We start from the raw sequence: 18158 nt of genomic DNA, 5'->3' as shown, positions 1-18158 counted from the left end.
GATCGATTGACAGCTCTACTCGGACGCCTGGCTGGTCTCACCGAGGGCGTAAATAAGACAAGATGACGCTAGATGCTAGTGCCGGAAGGGTCCTTTCGGAAGTTACGGACCCTGATTCCAGAGTGTCCCTTGACACTGGCGGGCGGTAGTGATGCGAACCAGACAAAACGAAAAGAACCACGGCATACATGGGTTGGGACGCGCGCAGATAGGAAGGATCGTCGACAAGGGGCCCGGTGTGCGGACGGGGAATGGGAAGCGGCAGAAAGAAGCTGCCTGACGACGAGGCGAGACACGAGAGGAAAGGAGTGGGTGGCGGCCCTGGAGAAACTAGGCGGGGATCAGTGATGGGCAGCGGCATGCAGCATCAGGATCACGATCGCGCATCAGAGAGGAAGTGTTCTTATGCAAGCGGGCGTCAATGGGGATGGGGGCGGTGCTATAAGAGGACGGGGAACGTCGCTGTTCGACCGCCGCCCTTCGCTCCTTACTAACACACCCGCCAAGCACGTGATGCTCTCTCAGGCTATTGACCCTCCGGCATCCCCGCTGTCAGCCGCCCCAGGTGCCACGGAGCAGCCCCCCCCGCCGGCAGCCGGACGGAGGAGGACGACAGTCAGCCTGCACTCCCTTGCAGACGCAGCGTTGGCAGATGCCTCCCACCGTCCCCAACACACCCGCCGTTCCTCCATCACCCTCCCGCCCATATCTAGCCTGCTGCCTGCCGCATCTGCGCCCGTACCAGCTAGTAAGTCCTCGGCGCAGAAGCTGCCGTCGAGAAATCAGGCTACATCGGGTCAGCCGTCGGTCAAAGGCTGGTCTCCTGCTACCCTCTCGCCCAAGAATACCGGTGCGCCAGTCATGCTACCGCGGACTCGTGCAGTGTACCGCCCGATCGAGGTAAGTACTACGCCGGCTTAGATCGGCCGGGCATGACCAACTACTTAAATCTCAAACTGTAGGCCCCAGTCCACCCCCTGGTCCCCGACCAACACGTGGCTCTTGAGTACAATGTCCGTCGGTATACCCGTGCAGACTCTTCGCGCCGGCCTTCATCCTCATCCCAGGCCCAATCTTCATGCTGCAACATCGCACCTGCCGCACCCACTTCCAGACCTACTTGTCGAGGAAAAGCGCCCGCTGAACAGCCTATGCCACAGCCACACCCTCAAACCCAACTTCATAGGCGTTACCCACTCCAAGGTCTTCAGCTTGACAAGACGTACCCAGAGTGGTCAATTCATGGATGGCATGAAGATGCGCAGCGTCTCCTCCAACCTCCTCGGACGCTGACTCCTCCCAGCGTTTATGCGAAATCGAGATCTATCAGTCGTGGGGCTTACTCGAGCGGATCAGAGTTTGACAGACCAGCTCGCCCTCCACCTGGCTGGGGAGATAATGTGCATGGTACATCCCAGGCGTACGCACCTCCTTTTCTTCAAGCGAATACCCTTTACCCTCCACCTCTCCGGCCCATCAACTCGGAAGCGAAACCGCGTCAGAGGTCTTACAGGTTCATCACGCACGATACTGAACCGCCCACGGCACAGAAGAATCATGCAGTGACTCGTGCTTTGGGTACCGAGAAAAAGTGCAATGGGCCTCAAACCAAGGCTAAAGAGTCGTCCTCTTTGGGGAACAAGTGTTCTATTGGCTCCGCACCAAGTAGCCCGCCTAGCTGTCATCCGATCAAAGGTATCATACCAAGCGCATCACCCACTCCGGTCATTAACAACCATCCTCTCACGCGTTCAACTCCATCTACCTGGTCTATCACTTCTCATCTCAACATCACCACCTACCGCTCAAATTCCCACCAATCATCTCAAAGCCCCATTACCCCCAAAGCCGCGTTTGAGAACGAGCTCGATAGTACATCCAACTCGTCTTCTTCTAGTAGTGCGCCCTCTGAATATGAGGATGATGGCTTTGAGTTGTCAGACATGAGCGATCGTGGGCATGAGCCTGGCCGTGCACTTGTTCATGGTGGCGTGGGCAGCAGGGAAAATATAGGCGAAGATGAAAACGGGGAAAACCTCTCTGCCAAGCTTCGTCTCCAAATCCCACCTTTTTATTCCACACCTAGCGGCTCACCACTCAACTCTGTCAGTTCCGAGAACGTTACCCCGTCGTCTTCAAACTATACGCCTACCAGCAGCACAAAACGCGCCCGAATTTTGACCTCGACGTCAACTTGCAACCCAATGTCGACATCGTCTTGGGATGCAGAGAGAGAAAATGGAGTGCTCAAGGACTGTACCAGCGGCAATACGGTTACGGTTGAGAGTACGGGTAGGAATGATGGGAAAGTGAGGCAAAAGGAGCAAAGAAGGAATAGGGAGAGAAGGAGAGAGCAAAATGCGGTTGCGCAGAAAAAGTTTAGGTGGAAGAAGAAGCAGATGGCGGAGAAAGTGAGCTCTTTGATTCCCCTTTTCGAATTCTTTAATTGAGCAAGATACTGACGGTACCATTGGGCAGATGGCAGCTGACCTTGAGTCTGCGAACGAGACGACATTGAAACTACAAGTACAACTTGAAGAGCGAGACAGCCTTGTTTCGAATCTCCAAAGCGAGTTGTCGTTGTACAAGCGCAAGTTTGGCGAGTGTACTTTGATCTAGTATTTCTTTTTTTCTCCTTCTTGCCCTTCTTTCCGTTGCTTCCATTGTAATCTTAAAAGCTGCGCGTCCATCATAAAAAGCGGATGACACATGCTGAAGCCGGGTCAATAAAAAACGACGGCCACAGAAAAGCCATACCTAACAACTTATCTTGTATCAGCGGACACTCTCACCTAGCATGTCCATAGCATCATCAACACACAACTTGATTTTTGGTACATAATATCGTTCATTCTTATTTCATCTACCGAGTCTTTCTCTTACCCTTAACACGCACGTACAATCATGATATCCATATTTAATGTCATTTTTTGGGGCATTTATTCAGTCTGCCTCTCATTCTTTCCACGCATCAGTCCCACTTAAAGCTTCGCTTTGGTCTCTTCCTCACGGATGATGACGACTCCTTTACCCCATACCTTTCTCTCTTCAATATCTTTCAAACCTTGGACAACGCCCTCAACACCTTTGTAAGGTGTTGAATGAACGATGGGACGGATGTCGCCTGTAGAGAGGAGTTTGAGGACCGAGGAGCTTATCTGCTTGGCAGTTTCGGGTTCGCGCACTGTACAAGTTTGGATTGTAAATAGCGGATAGAAGGAGGAGAAGACGAAGGAGGAGACGAAAAGAAAGGCTTACGTTCGGTGGCGCCCCAGTAGACGCCGACGGCACTAGCCTGCTTTAAAAGGAGCAGATTGGCAGGAATCTACGGGGCTGGTGTTAGTACTTGGCCATCTGGGACAGGCAGCCTCCTAATAAGAAGAAGAAGACCACACCAGACCTTTTCGATAGTCCCACCAGCAAAGCCAACGACGAGTATCCTAGCATTGAAGTTGACACACTTCAGGCTGGGTACGATCATACCAACAGGATCGAATACGACATCCACCCCTTTGCCACCGGTTATCTTCTTGACGTCGTTCTATCGATCGTCCAAATGATCAGCACTTGTTTTTTTTTTTTTGGTTTATCCTGCCGAGGTAAGAGGATGACAAATGGACACTTACTTGCCAACCTTCTTTGGTGTAGTCCACCACCTCGTCCACCCCTCCATGATCTTTGCAAAACTGTCGCTTGGCCTCTGAAGAAGCGGCCGCTATGACCTTGCATCCCAAAGCTACAGAAGAAAAAGTCAGTCGGGCTGGTCGCTTCAGAGATCGCCTTGGTTTGACCCAAATCCACTTGCATTTGGCAATCTGACAAGCAGCTATGCCGACACCACCGGCGGCACCATGTACCAAAACCCATTCGCCTATAGCACAAGGGCAAAGCCGAGCGTAAGTGGTAGTAACAGAGAAAGAGTGAACGACGTATCTCACCTGCTTTGGCTTGGGCTCGATTGACAATGGCAAGGTAGCTCGTCGTTGCCGTCCTATACAGACATTAGCCTCAATGATTTTGCCTTACAGATACTAGGTTGCTCAGCTGGAAAATACTCGCAATGGTACCGTAGACGCTTCTGCGAGCGAAAGATTCTTGGGAACTGGCAACAGCCTCTTCCACTCTGCAACAGCTTGCTCAGCGAAGGCTCCTTGAGTTATACCAAACACCCGATCTGAGTCATTATATTAGGACCTTTTCCTCTTATGATCAGCCTATCTCTCACCTCCTGGCTTGTAAGGGCATCCTGGTGGAATGGGCGAGGACTTGGAGATCGTTCCTGCAAGCTCTGCGCCCAAGATGAACGGTAAAGGCGGTTTAGCTATTACTCAATCAGTGTTATCCCCTATAGCGCAGCCATAGCAGCAGCCTTGTAGCGTGTATGCAGACTTGCTCTGATATTTGCCTTGCGATTGCAAGATACTGAAAGTATGCCTTCAGCTTCAAAGGGGGGATTTCCGTTTGACAGACTATTATGACGACTCACTCGAAGAAGTTCAAGGCGGCTGCATGAACGTCAACCAATACCTCCCCTTTTTCAGCATCAGGTTTAGGTGGTTCTATTTGAGATCTATGTGATCATGACAACACCATCCATGTCAATTCCTTCTTCATCCTGGCGTGAAATGCAAAACCTTGAAACAAAACGACCCACACATTGACCTTGCTCGGATGAACAAGCTCGGTTATTTGAAAGGCCTTCATCATCGTTGGACTTCTTGTCGAGTACCGTTGTAATTGTATTTCGGGTAGCGAACGGACTGCAAACATAAGTGCAGGACGAATGCAAAGAAAGATGCATAGATTTGTGATTGAGGGATTCATACAGTGCGTGGTCATATTTAATGTCTCGTAAGTGGATGCGAGCCGGTACACCGTATAACCGGGTAGAGGTGGTGGATTCCAACTCTGTATCACACTGTTATATTTATTCCAATGCTGCTTTCTGGTTGAATTACTACACCTTACACTCAGATTCCCCTGAGGCTCTGGTCAAAACTTATCCACGTATCCGCTGAGCACTCCCACCAAAATCATTACACAATGCTGTACATATCAAATGGTTTACGTCCTAGGTGGCTATGCCAGATCAAACAAAATAATAAGACTATTAATGTCTGCTCTCAAAATCTCCAAACATAGACTGGGGTTTTCCGAACATGCGTTTATCTGTCAGACAAAGAATCATACAAAGATCATCTGCGCCCCTCTAATAATTTCTCGCTCCAAATGATTATTGGCCGGCTTGCACTTGCTGTGCTAGAGGACTTGGGGCAACCTTCTTTCCTCGTCTGCCAAGTAGTGTTGCGTTATTGAGGTCCAAGTCGAACCCTCCAGCACTTTTGCCACCCTTTCCCCTATCCCTTTGCCCTGCCCGGCCATCGTAAATCACTGCCTCGGCTTCTCTCCTGTTGGCGCCTCCGCGACCGACGTAGTTGGCCACGGGTGGCTCTTTGATGCCAGCAGCGGCATTGGCAGCTGCACGACCACGATGTTCTTGGATCTGACGGGCCACAGCTTCACCGTGCTTCCTACGAGCTTCCTCAACCTGCGCCTGCTCGTCTTCCTCTTCAGCCTCCTCATTCAGGCCTTGCAAGAATCCACGCTGACCAGCACCGCCGGGACCATTGTACGCACGTCGTCGAGCGCCCTCTTCTTCCATACGATGAACAGCGTAAGTAACGTCAAAGGCTTCCTTGAGGGCACCCACTCCAGGTGAGCGGGCCTCACGGTTACCAGCGCGGATAGAAGCAAGGAGAGGAGAGTACATGGGAGATTCACTGGGCACAGCGCGAGAAGTGGGAGGGGGAGGAGGTGGGGCAGCATCTCGGATCCAAGGATGGGCAAGGAACTCATCAATGGTATATCGCTGAGCAGGATCAACGCAAAGGAGATGGGAGATGAGGTCTTTGGCGGAATGAGAAATGTCGTCCCACCAGGGACTTAAGAAGGTATAGTAACCTCGGGCCACCTTTTCTGTAAGAACGTTGATGCTTTCGTCGTAGAAGGCTGTAGTACATTGTTAATTGATGTCAATCATCGCAATCTAAAAGTACTCACGAGGGAAACCACACAGAAGAGTGTATAAGACGCAACCAAGGGCCCACATGTCGACACTCTTACTATATCTTTCATCTTTGACGATCTCGGGAGCGGTGTATCCGACGGTACCGCAAGGGGTCATGGTCTGCTCATCCCATACAATCTTTGACAGTCCGAAGTCGGCAATTTTCACCCTACCAATCTCACCACCCCCAATTCCAGGCTGGAATTCTCCTTCATCTTCCTTCTCCTCGTCATACGGCCGATGTACGGGATTACGAGAGGGAATAATTGGGATGCGTTCGAACAAGAGATTTTCGGGCTTGATATCACTGAAAAGCAACGAGTCAGCAACGGACAAACCCTATAATAAACTATGCCGACTTACCGGTGGACAACACCTCGCTCCTCGTGCAGGTATCGAATGCCTTCAGCGACTTGCAGGATAACGTGACGAGAAAGTGCCTCCGAAAAGTAAGTGAGCTTGACGATTTGATGGAATAATTCACCACCCTCCATCACTACGCGCGAGAGTTAACTGACAACCAGTAACGCATAGACAATTTCGCTTACGTTCGAGGACCAAGAAGTAATGTTCGTCGCTTTCGAAGAATTTCAAAAGCTTGACGATACTAGGATGGTCGATGCCGCGCATGATCTGGACTTCCTTGAGAATATTGGCACGCTGATGATAAAGTCAGCTTGCGTTACTCGCGAATTGACAATAACTCGAAGCAACGGGGGTACTACAATAAGCTTGCTGGTATATACAAAGGCACTTTCGATGCTCGAGGGCCAGCATTCGCAAGTCCAGCAATAATATAGCAAAAACCCAAAGTCTAGATTACCGAAACCATAAACGACAAAGAATGAAACAATACCAACCTCTGTGACCCTTGGTCCCCTCTTCTTGAAGTTGGCGTTCAGATGCTTGTTACCGTGCTAACACCGCCAAACCTCGTCAGTCGATCTGTCCTGTGAATGTTTGCTTGAGATGTTCGATCGGGCGACGTCGATTCGTTACCAGCACCGTTGACGCGTCGTCCGATCGAATGAGGAATTGAAGACAATTTAAGGAATACAAAATGAACAAAAGCTCTCATCGCCTGATTCCCGACCTGGCCAGGGTCGGGAGGCAAATAAAGCAGAAGAAGTCTATCTACTGAGGACTAAAAAAACGAAGCTCGCCTCACCTGTGACTGATTGAGTTCATATTTGCGAACAACCTTCACGGCCACCTTCTGACCGCTCCTGCGATCAATAGCTTTGTATACATTAGAAAAGGCACCGTCGCCCATTTTTTCTATCAACGTGAACTCTTCGAGTCCCTGTGATGATGTTAGCCGAGTGCGTTCCAATGACTGGTTCACCAAAACGTACAGCATATACTGGCATCTTTTCGCTTTGTGCCCTCTCATCGGCAACGATTTTTTCGGCTTCTTCTCTGTAGTTAGGTGAAGCGGCGGGTATTTTGTTTTGTCCAGCTAATTATAACTGATGAGCCAGCCGCCCCATATGATTTTAGATCGACCCAAGTTGCTTACTAGTGCTCGTTGTGAGCTTTGCGCTGTATTCGTCCTTGCGGCGATGTTGTTGTTGTTGCTGCGGCTGAGACGGCTGCTGCGGTTGTTGTTGAACAGCAGCAGGAGGCAGCGGCTGCTGAGCTTGAGTGGTCTTTGATCGGCCGTTCTTCGTATCAGGCTGGGGGCTCGGAGACGCCTGTTGAGCGTGCTTCCCGTGACGAAGGATCTCTGGAGAACCGCGATATCGGGCAGAGCGTTGAGAAAGACCAGTAAAGCGCAGTGTTAAGGTAGAAGGTGAAGGAGATGAGGGGCGAAAGACATTTGAAGAGCGGGATGACGATAGATAGGCATCATCGGATTTAGGGATCGGTATAGGACACGATTGGTGAGAACGGCGATGAGATAAAGTCAGCGGCCTATTCGTCGACTGCGATGAAGAAATAAGGATCGGAGAGAGCACTTTGGGAGGAGAAGGCAAGAAAGGGGATGTGGAGAATGTCTGCGGATTTCTGGACATGGTCTGGACAGGATCGCTTTCGCTGAGGCCGACATGGCAAGGGTCCGAGGGACGTTGAAAAGTGATCATATGTGGATATTAAAGATAAACAGGAGCAAGACAGCAAAAAAAAGAATTACAATTCGCGGATCGTCATATGCCTTGGTGGAGCGGAGTCCTTTGCTACACACAAAAGAACGCACAGACCTCTCCCTCGTCATAGCTCAATGGCCCGGCAAAATCAAAAGCCACAGCCGACCGGCCACAATTGCCAAGGGATAAAATACGGACGCCCACTCTTCTTTTCAGAAGGCGAAAACATGAGAAACAGAATATCCCAACGCCTCGGCAAGAGAGTGGCTTGCCATCAACCAGTCGTGCACAAAACTAACAGAACAAACAAAACTTTCAAAACAGGAAACAAGACACGAAACTCACGTTTGAAACTTGATAGCATGTCGTCTGATAAGCTGGCTTTTCGCAATTTGCTGATTGCTGCGTTGTATTCGTCTTGAGAACCAGCGATTTCTTCTGAAACAGCGGAGCGTGCTTGTAAATGTGATCTACTGACAGTAGGGAGTTTACCCGTCGAGTTGAAGGAGCTAGAGGTTTTGCTACTTTGTTGACCGGAAGAAGACTGCTTTCCTGTTAATGTGGACACTATCCCTGGAAAAGGTGCAGTGCTGGAAAGCGTAGGGATGGCGGGATCGGAAAGAGGGACAATAATCGACGGAGAGGCTGGCGATGGTATTGACTGAGAACCGGAGGAATCGCTTCCCGAAATGGAGGTCGATGCCAGCCTAGAGTTCTGAGACTTGGTCGTCTTGAAGGATGGCCGAATGGCGGTGGGGCTGTGAGATATGACTGTGAAATCGGACGCAGTTTGCGCGGTGGCCAGGATTCACGATGGATAGGCAAAATAGTGGGTTTGGGTGAGCGAAGACGGCCGAAGGAATGCGGGTAGACAGAAAATGAAGGTGAAGGGGAGACATGCATCAGTCGAAGGTAGGAGAAATAGAAGGAGAGATTCCCAAGTCAGTAATCATCACCAAAAATTGACGTCACAGGAGACTTACGCTAATCACAGCCAGCTTTGTACTGCAATAGAGCCTGTGTGAATCTGCTTGTTGTCTTCAACGGCCTTGCGGTACGTTGCCCACACGATGCTCGATGGAGTTAAATACAAGTTGCTGGTAGAAAGAGAAACGATGCTGATTAAGATGAGGAAAGGCGCAGAAGGTGGATGACAAATTGCGCCGGATATTGGATGACTTGCTGGGAAGATCTGATCTGATAATAGAAGTATTTATTTGCGCGTCCTGCGTTTTGGGCTGAGCAATCGTAGGTGGCGTTGTTCGAAATGAGGGAATTGTTCAAAGGCGTTGAATTCGTTGTTTGGTGTTTCTGGAAGGACAACGTCGACCCGACGGTATATATTGCTGTGGTTACTGGTGCATGGGTTACTGCCCTCGTAACTCCTCTCAAAACATCCTAACATCATCACTCAGCATCATTGGAGCCATGCATACTGAACCGTAGGTGACCTGCGCCTCCCAGGAACTGGGCATAAAAATCCTTTTTGGATGACGTCAAAAGGTCCGGGGTTTTCTCTTCCGATTCGTGCTTTGTGGCGCGCATGGCACGTCACTCCGTCATACCTTGTCTTTTTTCCCGACCGGCAATCGTCGTGCATAGTTTCGATCGATTCAAAGCCTGGAGCCGAAAGTGGGTAGGCTGGCGGTGAATGGTCCCAGTTAGGCAGTCGAGATTCGGCTGCGTCAGGCGAGAGGGTGATGAGTTCGACAAGCGGTGCCAACATGCGTATTGTTTCAAGTCTGCGTGCGTAGCGAACAACGAAGTCGGTAGAGATGGGGCGCTATCATTTGGTTGGGTCCATTATTATATCGATTATATCATATATATCGTGTGTTATTATTTAACCTGGGCAGCGACGATCGCAGTAGTAATAGGGGGGTTAGAGATGTAAGGTGCAAGCAGGGTAGTTTGCAACCGCCGCTTCGATTGTGAATGTAAGACCCCAACGGACATTATTAGTCCTTTTCAGAAACAGAACCAGAGGCAGGTTCAGGAGAGTTATCAGGGGTCTGATCACTGGTGGACAGGGCTAACTAACGAGGATGACGATGTGAGATACGTATGGAACTTTCGTCTACTACTGCAGTCGGAAGTGATAAAATGATGATGATGAACCAAAACCAAATCTAACATTATGATAGCTGCGTGGGAACAACTGCGCGCAGCTACTCTCCGTCGAGTACGATTGAAAACTACCACAGAAGGACAGTCACAACTGGAAATAACGTACGCCGGCCACAAGAATGACCTGATGGACCAAACATCGGTTACGGTAGTATTATTTATTGCTTATGGCCATCAACAACAGTATTAGACAACCACTTCGTTCATCTCCACCATTCTTCATGAAGGGCTCACTTCTCCTTTTTAGTAGTACAAAATAATCGAAGCATCTACTATAAATCAGTTTCGTGTAAAAAAAGGTTCAACTTGTATATATATGCAATGAGCCCAATGGCATGAAATAACCGAAAGACCACAACTAAACCACCGCACCACCGTAATCGCTAGTAGTAGCCACTAACCGGTCCCAAAATCATTCGATACTCTCTCTATTCACCTTGATGCCCCTCCCTTTAATGAATCCCCATTCCCCCCGACGTGTTCTGTCCTGCAGCAATCTCTTCCTGTTCGCTTCCTCATCACCTTCAACTAGTCCCGTTCCACTTCCAACACCATCCTCTTTACCAACCGCGAGCCACCGTCTCAATTCGTCGGGTTCACGGAAACGGCGCGCCATGCGAGTGAAAGAAGTCTCGATTTGGGTGATGGTGGAAGGATCAAGGGCGGAGAGGTAGGGTTGAGCTTTGGATTCCCATGCATGGTACCTATTTGTTACGATCAGCTTCCGTAAGAAGAATCAGAGGTTGACGAACTTACGCGAGCTGACCAGATTCTTCAAAGTCATACTCCTTTGTCGCGTATACTGCATGGATATGATCATCTGTCCAAAGAGGCCAAAAGAACGTCCTCTCTGACAAGACAGTTACCAACGTCGGGTACATCTGAGCTAATGTCCATGGCATCTCCTAAGAAAAGGTCAGCCATGACAACATAAGCCACTTTGGTTGACCCACCACTGAGTGCTCTGTCCATTTGTCCTCTCTGAAACCTTCGTAGCTGTCTAGCCACCGCTTCAAAAACTCTGCCCCCCTCCGTGCTATTATGACGGCATTGCAAAGTCCTTTGGGACGCATTTCATCGTCTGATGCGGGTTTGCGAAGAAAAGTAAGACCATGGGCCTCCAGCGCTAGAACAGTGTCGTACTGAAGGAGAGAGGCCGAGGAGAAGGAGCGAAGGACAAACGTATCGATATCGAGATATATACCACCATACTGTAAGAGTCTAGTGTTGTCCATGTCAGCGGGTATATATTCTGGGCATTCGGAAAACTTACACCTCTAGCCTGATTATATCGGCTTTGTGGGCAAACTGAGCATCAGACAAGATCAGTTAGTATTCTCGATTAGGAAGTGGGCAATGAATGACGTACATGGACGACAGGTCTCTTGCTAGTTCCTATCCACTGCACATCCCTTGCCCTCTTGATTTCCATCATACCTCTCCTATTCCCCTGATCGTCTATCCATCCCTCCCAGTTCTTGACCCTCTCCCACCAGTAGCCCTTGGGCTCGTTGATACAGTGAAAATACACCACATCCGGCTTGAGACTGACCAACGCACTTCTCATTGCCAGATACGCAAAATATGGAAAGTCCGGCTGGTCATCGGCAAGGCCATATACATAATGTACCACATTCGGTATTGGTTCTTCCGGGGGAGGAAGACCTAGTGAGACAAGCTGGTCGGTGACAGTTGATGATGCGATGGGCGGCAGAGCTCTTGGCAGTAGTGATATGGCGCCTGATGGTCGTCGCGAATATATTGAAAGATACCATGGGACGTTGGATCCTATTAGTATACCAAGGGCTAGAATCACAACTGTAGGCAGTAGTCGTATCGCGGTGGATTTTAACCGTGACTGATATTTCAAGCATGTCAGAGCTGTGAGCGCTCCAAGAAGAATGTCGAACATACAGAAGGTCGGCCGCTCTCACGCGCTGTCATGGGCACATATTCTCTCTCACTAGCCAATCCCCAGTTGGCGGAGTTAAAAGCGGTCATGGGGAAATACGATGTGTCAGTAGTAGTTCCTTGATGTCCCGGTAGCAGCCGACTCTGCGCCCAGTCAAGGAAGGGCAAAGAAGAGCGAGAATGTTGTTGCTCTGTGGGAAGAAATTGTGACGAGGGAGACGATGGCAGTTTGGCTAAAATATCTTTTGGAGTTAAGAGATAAGGGGTGCTATGCACCAAGGGACAAGGGACAAGCTGAGCTGGACGTGACAAGAAATATGATAACTTGGCGCTGCGGGCTCCGGAAAATCAAATCGCAATCCTGAAAAGAGGCCGTTTCCCCGCCTGCGATAATATGCGAGCTGCGGTGACGCGCCCACCGCGACTTGTTTCGGCCGCCGCCACCTGCCGCAGATCTATTTTTTTGTTTTTGTTTGGCCACGCGAGCCTTTTGAACTCCTCTTGCCAGTAATAAATAGGCGTGTCCACCATATGTGAGTAGATAGGCAACCGTTAATAAACGTCCATCGGTTCCTTCGTTCCCAATTCCTCCGAACACAGATCAATAGCCGTTCCGGCGGCTACCGGAGAATCGGCCCGAGACGGCGGAGGGAGATCTGACCGTTTTACACATCGTATAAATGAAATGTCTTCGAAGTTTGACACTTTGCTTTCACCAACAAACATCATTCATCATGTCCTACTTACAAAACCTCTTTGGCCTTACAGGAAAAACTGCTTTGTAAGTAGCTTTAAGGCAAGGCTCTGCAAAGACCTCCTTGCTGACGACCATCTCAGGATCACTGGCGCCACCCGGGGTATTGGGGCTCGAATGGCCCTTGCTCTCGCCAAAGCCGGTGCCGACATCATCCTTGTCCAGCGTAACACCAGCAACACCGCGACCCGAGACGATATTATTGCTGCGGGGGGCAAGGCTGACATTGTTGTTTGCGACCTCGGTGATGCGGCCTCTGTTGCCAAGCTCATTCCCCACGTTACCAAGGAGCTTGGACGAACTCTTGACATTGTCGTCAACTGTGGGGGTATCCAGCGTCGACACCCCGTTGAGAACTTCCCTGAGAATGATTGGAACGACGTTCTCCAGGTCAACTTGAACACTGTCTTCACTATCACTCGAGATGCTGGTAGGCACATGCTCGAATCTCGAGGTGGTGTCGCTGGTGAGCCCGTCCCCGAAGGCGGCGCTGCTGGCAACCCCAGAGGCTTCGGCAAGATCATCAACATCTCCAGCCTAGTGGCCTACCAGGGTGGTTTGAACGTTGTGGCTTACGCCGCTGCCAAGCACGGTGTCCAAGGCATTGTGAGTAGTTCGGTGTCCCGATAGTTGGCGGTAATCAGTTAGGCTTTGCTAACCAAGCTATACAGGTCAAGTCCTTCTCTAACGGTTGGGCTTCTAAAGGCGTCTGTGTCAATGCCATTGCCCCCGGTTACATCGCTACCGACGTGAGCTTCCCGCCTACTTTATCGCTCAAGTCACCAGCTGACATGAGGCCAATTTGCAGATGAACGAAGCTCTCATAGCAGACAAGGACCGAGCTCGTCAAATCCTCGAACGTATTCCTGCCGGCCGATGGGGATCTCCTGAAGACTTTGAGGGTGCCATTGTCTTCCTTGCTTCTCGAGCGAGTGACTACGTCACCGGTGAATGTCTGGTTGTTGACGGCGGATGGATGGCTCGTGAGTGTGTTTAATGTTCTCGTATGATCGGCGCTGACCAAGGATATGACCCACACCAGGTTAAACAAGACAGGACATGTGTTGTATCTGCTATATAGAAGGTTTTCATGCAAAGCCGTGCATACATCAATCACCCATCATTCATTCTGTTGCCATGTTGTAATTTAGACATCATGAATCTGACACCCTAAGGACATTCCCTCTGCAGACCAGTGAAACTAGCCTTTCAACGTGCATCAATGAACGTCGTATGATGGTGACAATTCATACCAAAACTCGACGAAATGCTACAAACAATACTATAACAAAACTACGAGTACGATACTATATGCAATAATGATTATGGTTGCCGATGAGTAGATAAAGTAGAACTTAGATAGAGTACTAGGGAGCGGATAGGAGGTTTCTAGATAGATAAGGGGGAGTGAATAGAGGATAGGATTTATATACACAATGTAATAAAGTAATGATGAGGATAAGAAGGATTCGATGGATCTATAGAATACGTGCGAGAGGTAGATCGGGGAAAGAAGCGATTACAGCCAGCTGAACACTCAGACGATGTTAACAAACCTGGTTTGCCTAGTTTTTTTGTTTAGCAGCTTGCTTCTCATTTGCAGCCTAGATTGATCAGCACTGCCACCTTTCTCGAATAATAGAAAATAAACCTACCTGAGAGATTGTGAGGTAAGAGCGAGTAGGACTGGGCTGGCGCCCATCGACGTGAGCTGTAGTTTTGCGAGAATCGACGGTAAGGGCAGCAGCCTTGGTTTCAAGGTCTGTGACGGCGAATTCATCTTTTGTGTACTCTGAGAACTGCTCCATGAGGGTGAGGAACTGGATTAAAAATATTCTCACATCAGCCGAGCGATCTCGAAAAACATTTTCTGCCGTAGCGGTAATTTTCTCAAAGCCGAAATGGGACAAGTAAACTTACAAGCTCGGTCTTGCAGAACTATCAGTGAGAAACATGACCTATCAGCATACACTTTACACTACATATATGAAGCCAAGACTTACTTTGGGCACCGAATCGGTCGCCATCAATCTAAAGATATACACCTGGATTCGTTCATAAAGTTTGACCATAGTTTGTAGCTGGCTAGCATGTAAGGTGTCTCCAACACCGGGCTCAATATGGCCCTTCACTCCTGCTTCCTTGTCGGATGTGATCTGGTTCATGTAACCGACTAACTCGGCCCGAAGGTTGTGGTCAATGTTGAGTTCACAAGGAGAAGCGGGTGCGAGATAGGCTGCGGAATGTCAGAGGGAATTCCACTGACAGAGTACGAAATTAGCGCAATGCTCACTGTTGTAGATGACGAAGGCCATCGCGACCAAATCCTGCTGATGCTTTTCCATCGCTGCATGGCCCGAGACCTTTGCCTGCTTCAATCCCGGTGCTGCGACGGCCGAACTTGTCGTTTGGAATCTCCTCTTGAAATCCTGTACATCCAACCAGAAGCTCAAATTCTCCTCACAGAAATTACTCCTCAAAAATTCACGGAATAAGCTCCTCAGAGCAGGTTCCTCGAGAATCTGCTTCAGTCGCGCTGTATGACTATCCTTGATGTGGTTATCGCCGCCTGGTACACCAGAAATATCAAAATCGCCGCGGAAGCGATCAGACAGTGATGTACGGCGTTGTACGGAAACAGAGGGGCTCGCTTCGTGGGAAGGTCTGGCCTTGTTGCCTGGAGTAGTTTCGACGGAAAGGTTGGCTTTAGAAGCACCAGCCGCATGGTTGGTAGTGGTTTCGTTCCATTTCGCAACGGCAATTCCTTCCTTTGTGATTTTGTAGATGGCTCGCTCGGTGACTCGAAACTCTGCTTCTTGCTACAAGGCTATTAGATTTCCACTAGTATATGAATTCGAAAATTGCTTGCCATGATAGCTCCGGCCCCGCCACCGGCACCCCCTCCCCGCGCGCTGACAATCAAATTCTCCTCCTTGATCTTCCCCTTGTCGCTCACAAGTGTGATTAACCCGTACCGAACAAAGTGAGCAAGGATTTCTGCGGCTTCATCTATCCCCGTTGCTGACGTGAAATCCAACATCCAGTTAACGGCGGCCCGTGCTGAAAAGAAGTAATCGTCCGATGAGGTTGTCTTCTCGCCTCCACCAGGTTTTCGGACAATGATACCCTCGGACCGGTCGAGCGTCTCGCCAGCTGGAAGAGATGGTGTCTTGGTATAGAATCGAGAATAGTAATGCGCCAATATTTCATCCTCATTCAACTTGGTTAAGTTTGGTATGCGACCGACGAAACGCCTGAACAAGACTTCAATGACGTTCCGCGTGATGATGACCTCATCATCACCTGATCGCCTTTCGAGATGAAGCAGTTTCATAGTGATTGGTTGCGTCGCAAAAAGTTTGAGGAGATGGTCTGTTGTGATGCCATTTTTGGATACAAATCGCTCGAGGATATGAAGACCTTTGGGAGTCAACATATAGATACCTCTGTCTTTGAAAAAGCCGGCCATAATATCCGTGGCGTTCTCTACAAGGTGACAATCCATAAAGTGTTGACAAATACCCTTGGCCATCTCGCGGGACATTGAGAATGTCGTAGTGGTCGTGGTAGTGACGATACGAGTAGGATCTTTAGGATCGGCGGTCCGGGTTGATTGGGAGAACTTGAGGGAGGCGAGATTGAGACACGCATCGTCTCTTTTGTCGTTGTCAGCTCTTACATTTAAATCATGAGGGCAGACCCACGTTGTGAAACTGTTGGGATAGGTCTTGAAGAAGTTTCGATGGGTGTCGAAATTCAGACTGGCTACTAAAGTACAGAACAGATCATGAGTGTCCTGGTATTACTTGATGTTAGCGACAACGATGCTAAATAAGATGGCAGCTGACCTTGACGAATGGCCTACCCCATCGGGTAGTCTTCATAAGATGGGAGTTGGTAGTGCTGGACATGATGACCAGGTAACAGTTTCAAACTAAGTAGAAGTTGGCAACTGTGCTGGCAGAGAAGTCTGGTTATCCCAGGCAGCGTTCTGTGCAGGAACTGTGTAAGGTGCCTTTGAGTACAAGAGATATCTAGACGTGAAAACCCAGTGGCTGAATGAGACGGCTGTTGCGGTAAGAACCCGAAAGCTTGACAGAGAAAGAAGAACGATTTTGAGTGTGAAGTGGGACTGGCAATTATGGGACCGACCAGACTGTGCTCGGAGTTGTGTAACTATGAGTGCTTTTGATGTGTGTGGTGACGAGGCAGATGGCTGGATAGAGGGGAAGGGGGAAATGCAAGGATATAGCGGTGCTAAAGGTAATGTATACCGAATCGGGATGAAGGGTTGGCGGGAGGCGAAGTGTGCGTAAAGGCTAGGCGGGCATCCACGTCAGCTCTGAGGAGGCGAGAGAGAAGAAGAGTGGAAGAGGCCCGAGCGGATAAAGAAGGACACTGTTCCCCTTCCTGATCCGAGCAGACGATGAATCGCCGGCATCAACACTCACATTGGCCTTCTCTGATCTTCTTTTTCTGATGCTCGCTTTGTTACTAAGGCCTATGACTTGCAGCTCGATTCAAGGCGCTGCTAGAAAGCTCAGAAAGTCAGCCTTTATATCAAGCAATGCTCCCGGCCAATCACCTACATCTCAGCTCCTGTGCTGTATAGCAGGCACTTCAGATATATTTCTCTTCCTGAGGCGTTTCAAAGGAATACATGACCATAAAAAGGAATATAGGGAATTGGATTGGTCCGTCAGATGCAAAAGATCGGCAGCCGATCGCAGGTAAAAGCTGGAAGGGATGATAGGAAGAAGGCGCCGCGGTCAAAGGCTGAGTTGCGCAGAAGTGGGCTGTGAACTGCGAATAGATTCTAGCTGTTAAAATAGGTAAAGAGCAAGCAAGGGCAGTCAGCTGTCTGTAATATATGTGTATATAACATGAACGACGGAGAAAGACTATTTATATACTCACCGACCACAGACAGGGATCACAGCAGATCAAATGAATCTGTCGGAAGTTGTCGCACCACCTGATTTTGAACGAGATAAAGCAACCCGGGTTAACTCTGATTGATACCGGGCGGGTCCAGATGATGGGGACAGAAGGGAAAAGATAATACGATACCTGTGGTTGCTGAAAAATGTTGTAGAGTGATTCAGGAGCGGCCGAAAGTCAGTCGTAGGTGACGGTCAAATAACGTCAGCTCTGTAACACATAGTGACAACGACTATGATCCTTTTCACTTTGTACGCAAGTGGCTTCTGAA

General features: G+C 49.4%; 6 protein-coding genes across 7 annotated transcripts; 2 read left to right on the top strand and 4 right to left on the bottom strand.

The window, feature by feature from the left end:
- Positions 1 to 513: 513 nt before the first annotated feature.
- CNBA1160 (hypothetical protein) lies at positions 514 to 2619 on the top strand (the record flags this gene model as incomplete). Its single annotated transcript, XM_773021.1, has 4 exons — positions 514 to 748; positions 815 to 900; positions 963 to 2411; positions 2479 to 2619. 4 exons carry the CDS (start codon positions 514 to 516, stop codon positions 2617 to 2619), a joined length of 1911 nt encoding a protein of 636 aa, XP_778114.1.
- A 362-nt stretch (positions 2620 to 2981) lies between these two features.
- Positions 2982 to 4707, bottom strand: CNBA1150 (hypothetical protein; the record flags this gene model as incomplete). The annotated part of the gene is made up of 10 exons (XM_773020.1): positions 2982 to 3184; positions 3259 to 3325; positions 3401 to 3541; positions 3627 to 3871; positions 3939 to 3991; positions 4075 to 4174; positions 4226 to 4321; positions 4390 to 4394; positions 4487 to 4570; positions 4655 to 4707. The coding sequence occupies 10 exons, from the start codon at positions 4705 to 4707 to the stop codon at positions 2982 to 2984; spliced, it is 1047 nt and encodes a 348-aa protein (XP_778113.1).
- A 526-nt stretch (positions 4708 to 5233) lies between these two features.
- On the bottom strand, positions 5234 to 8518 carry CNBA1140 (hypothetical protein; the record flags this gene model as incomplete). Of its 2 annotated transcripts, XM_773018.1 has the most annotated exons (8): positions 5234 to 6009; positions 6061 to 6374; positions 6431 to 6563; positions 6616 to 6727; positions 7236 to 7370; positions 7423 to 7526; positions 7587 to 7793; positions 8500 to 8518. In XM_773018.1, the coding sequence occupies 8 exons, from the start codon at positions 8516 to 8518 to the stop codon at positions 5234 to 5236; spliced, it is 1800 nt and encodes a 599-aa protein (XP_778111.1). The 2 variants fall into 2 exon arrangements, with proteins under 2 accessions (XP_778111.1, XP_778112.1); XM_773019.1 differs by lacking the exons at positions 7587 to 7793; positions 8500 to 8518 and adding an exon at positions 6928 to 6984 and having other exon boundaries at positions 7423 to 7437.
- A 2175-nt stretch (positions 8519 to 10693) lies between these two features.
- On the bottom strand, positions 10694 to 12282 carry CNBA1130 (hypothetical protein; the record flags this gene model as incomplete). Its single annotated transcript, XM_773017.1, has 6 exons — positions 10694 to 10985; positions 11038 to 11186; positions 11235 to 11502; positions 11555 to 11589; positions 11651 to 12139; positions 12196 to 12282. 6 exons carry the CDS (start codon positions 12280 to 12282, stop codon positions 10694 to 10696), a joined length of 1320 nt encoding a protein of 439 aa, XP_778110.1.
- Positions 12283 to 12926: 644 nt separating this feature from the next.
- On the top strand, positions 12927 to 13943 carry CNBA1120 (hypothetical protein; the record flags this gene model as incomplete). The annotated part of the gene is made up of 4 exons (XM_773016.1): positions 12927 to 12973; positions 13030 to 13552; positions 13618 to 13695; positions 13755 to 13943. The coding sequence occupies 4 exons, from the start codon at positions 12927 to 12929 to the stop codon at positions 13941 to 13943; spliced, it is 837 nt and encodes a 278-aa protein (XP_778109.1).
- A 568-nt stretch (positions 13944 to 14511) lies between these two features.
- On the bottom strand, positions 14512 to 16857 carry CNBA1110 (hypothetical protein; the record flags this gene model as incomplete). Its single annotated transcript, XM_773015.1, has 8 exons — positions 14512 to 14550; positions 14602 to 14766; positions 14867 to 14884; positions 14950 to 15182; positions 15240 to 15765; positions 15864 to 16602; positions 16651 to 16742; positions 16795 to 16857. 8 exons carry the CDS (start codon positions 16855 to 16857, stop codon positions 14512 to 14514), a joined length of 1875 nt encoding a protein of 624 aa, XP_778108.1.
- Positions 16858 to 18158: the final 1301 nt, after the last annotated feature.

The sequence above is a fragment of the Cryptococcus neoformans genome, chromosome 1 (genome assembly GCF_000149385.1).
Source record: "Cryptococcus neoformans var. neoformans B-3501A chromosome 1, whole genome shotgun sequence".
Taxonomy (NCBI): domain Eukaryota; kingdom Fungi; phylum Basidiomycota; class Tremellomycetes; order Tremellales; family Cryptococcaceae; genus Cryptococcus; species Cryptococcus deneoformans.
Note: the sequence above shows the minus strand (reverse complement) of the source record. Positions and strands in the feature narration are given on the sequence as shown.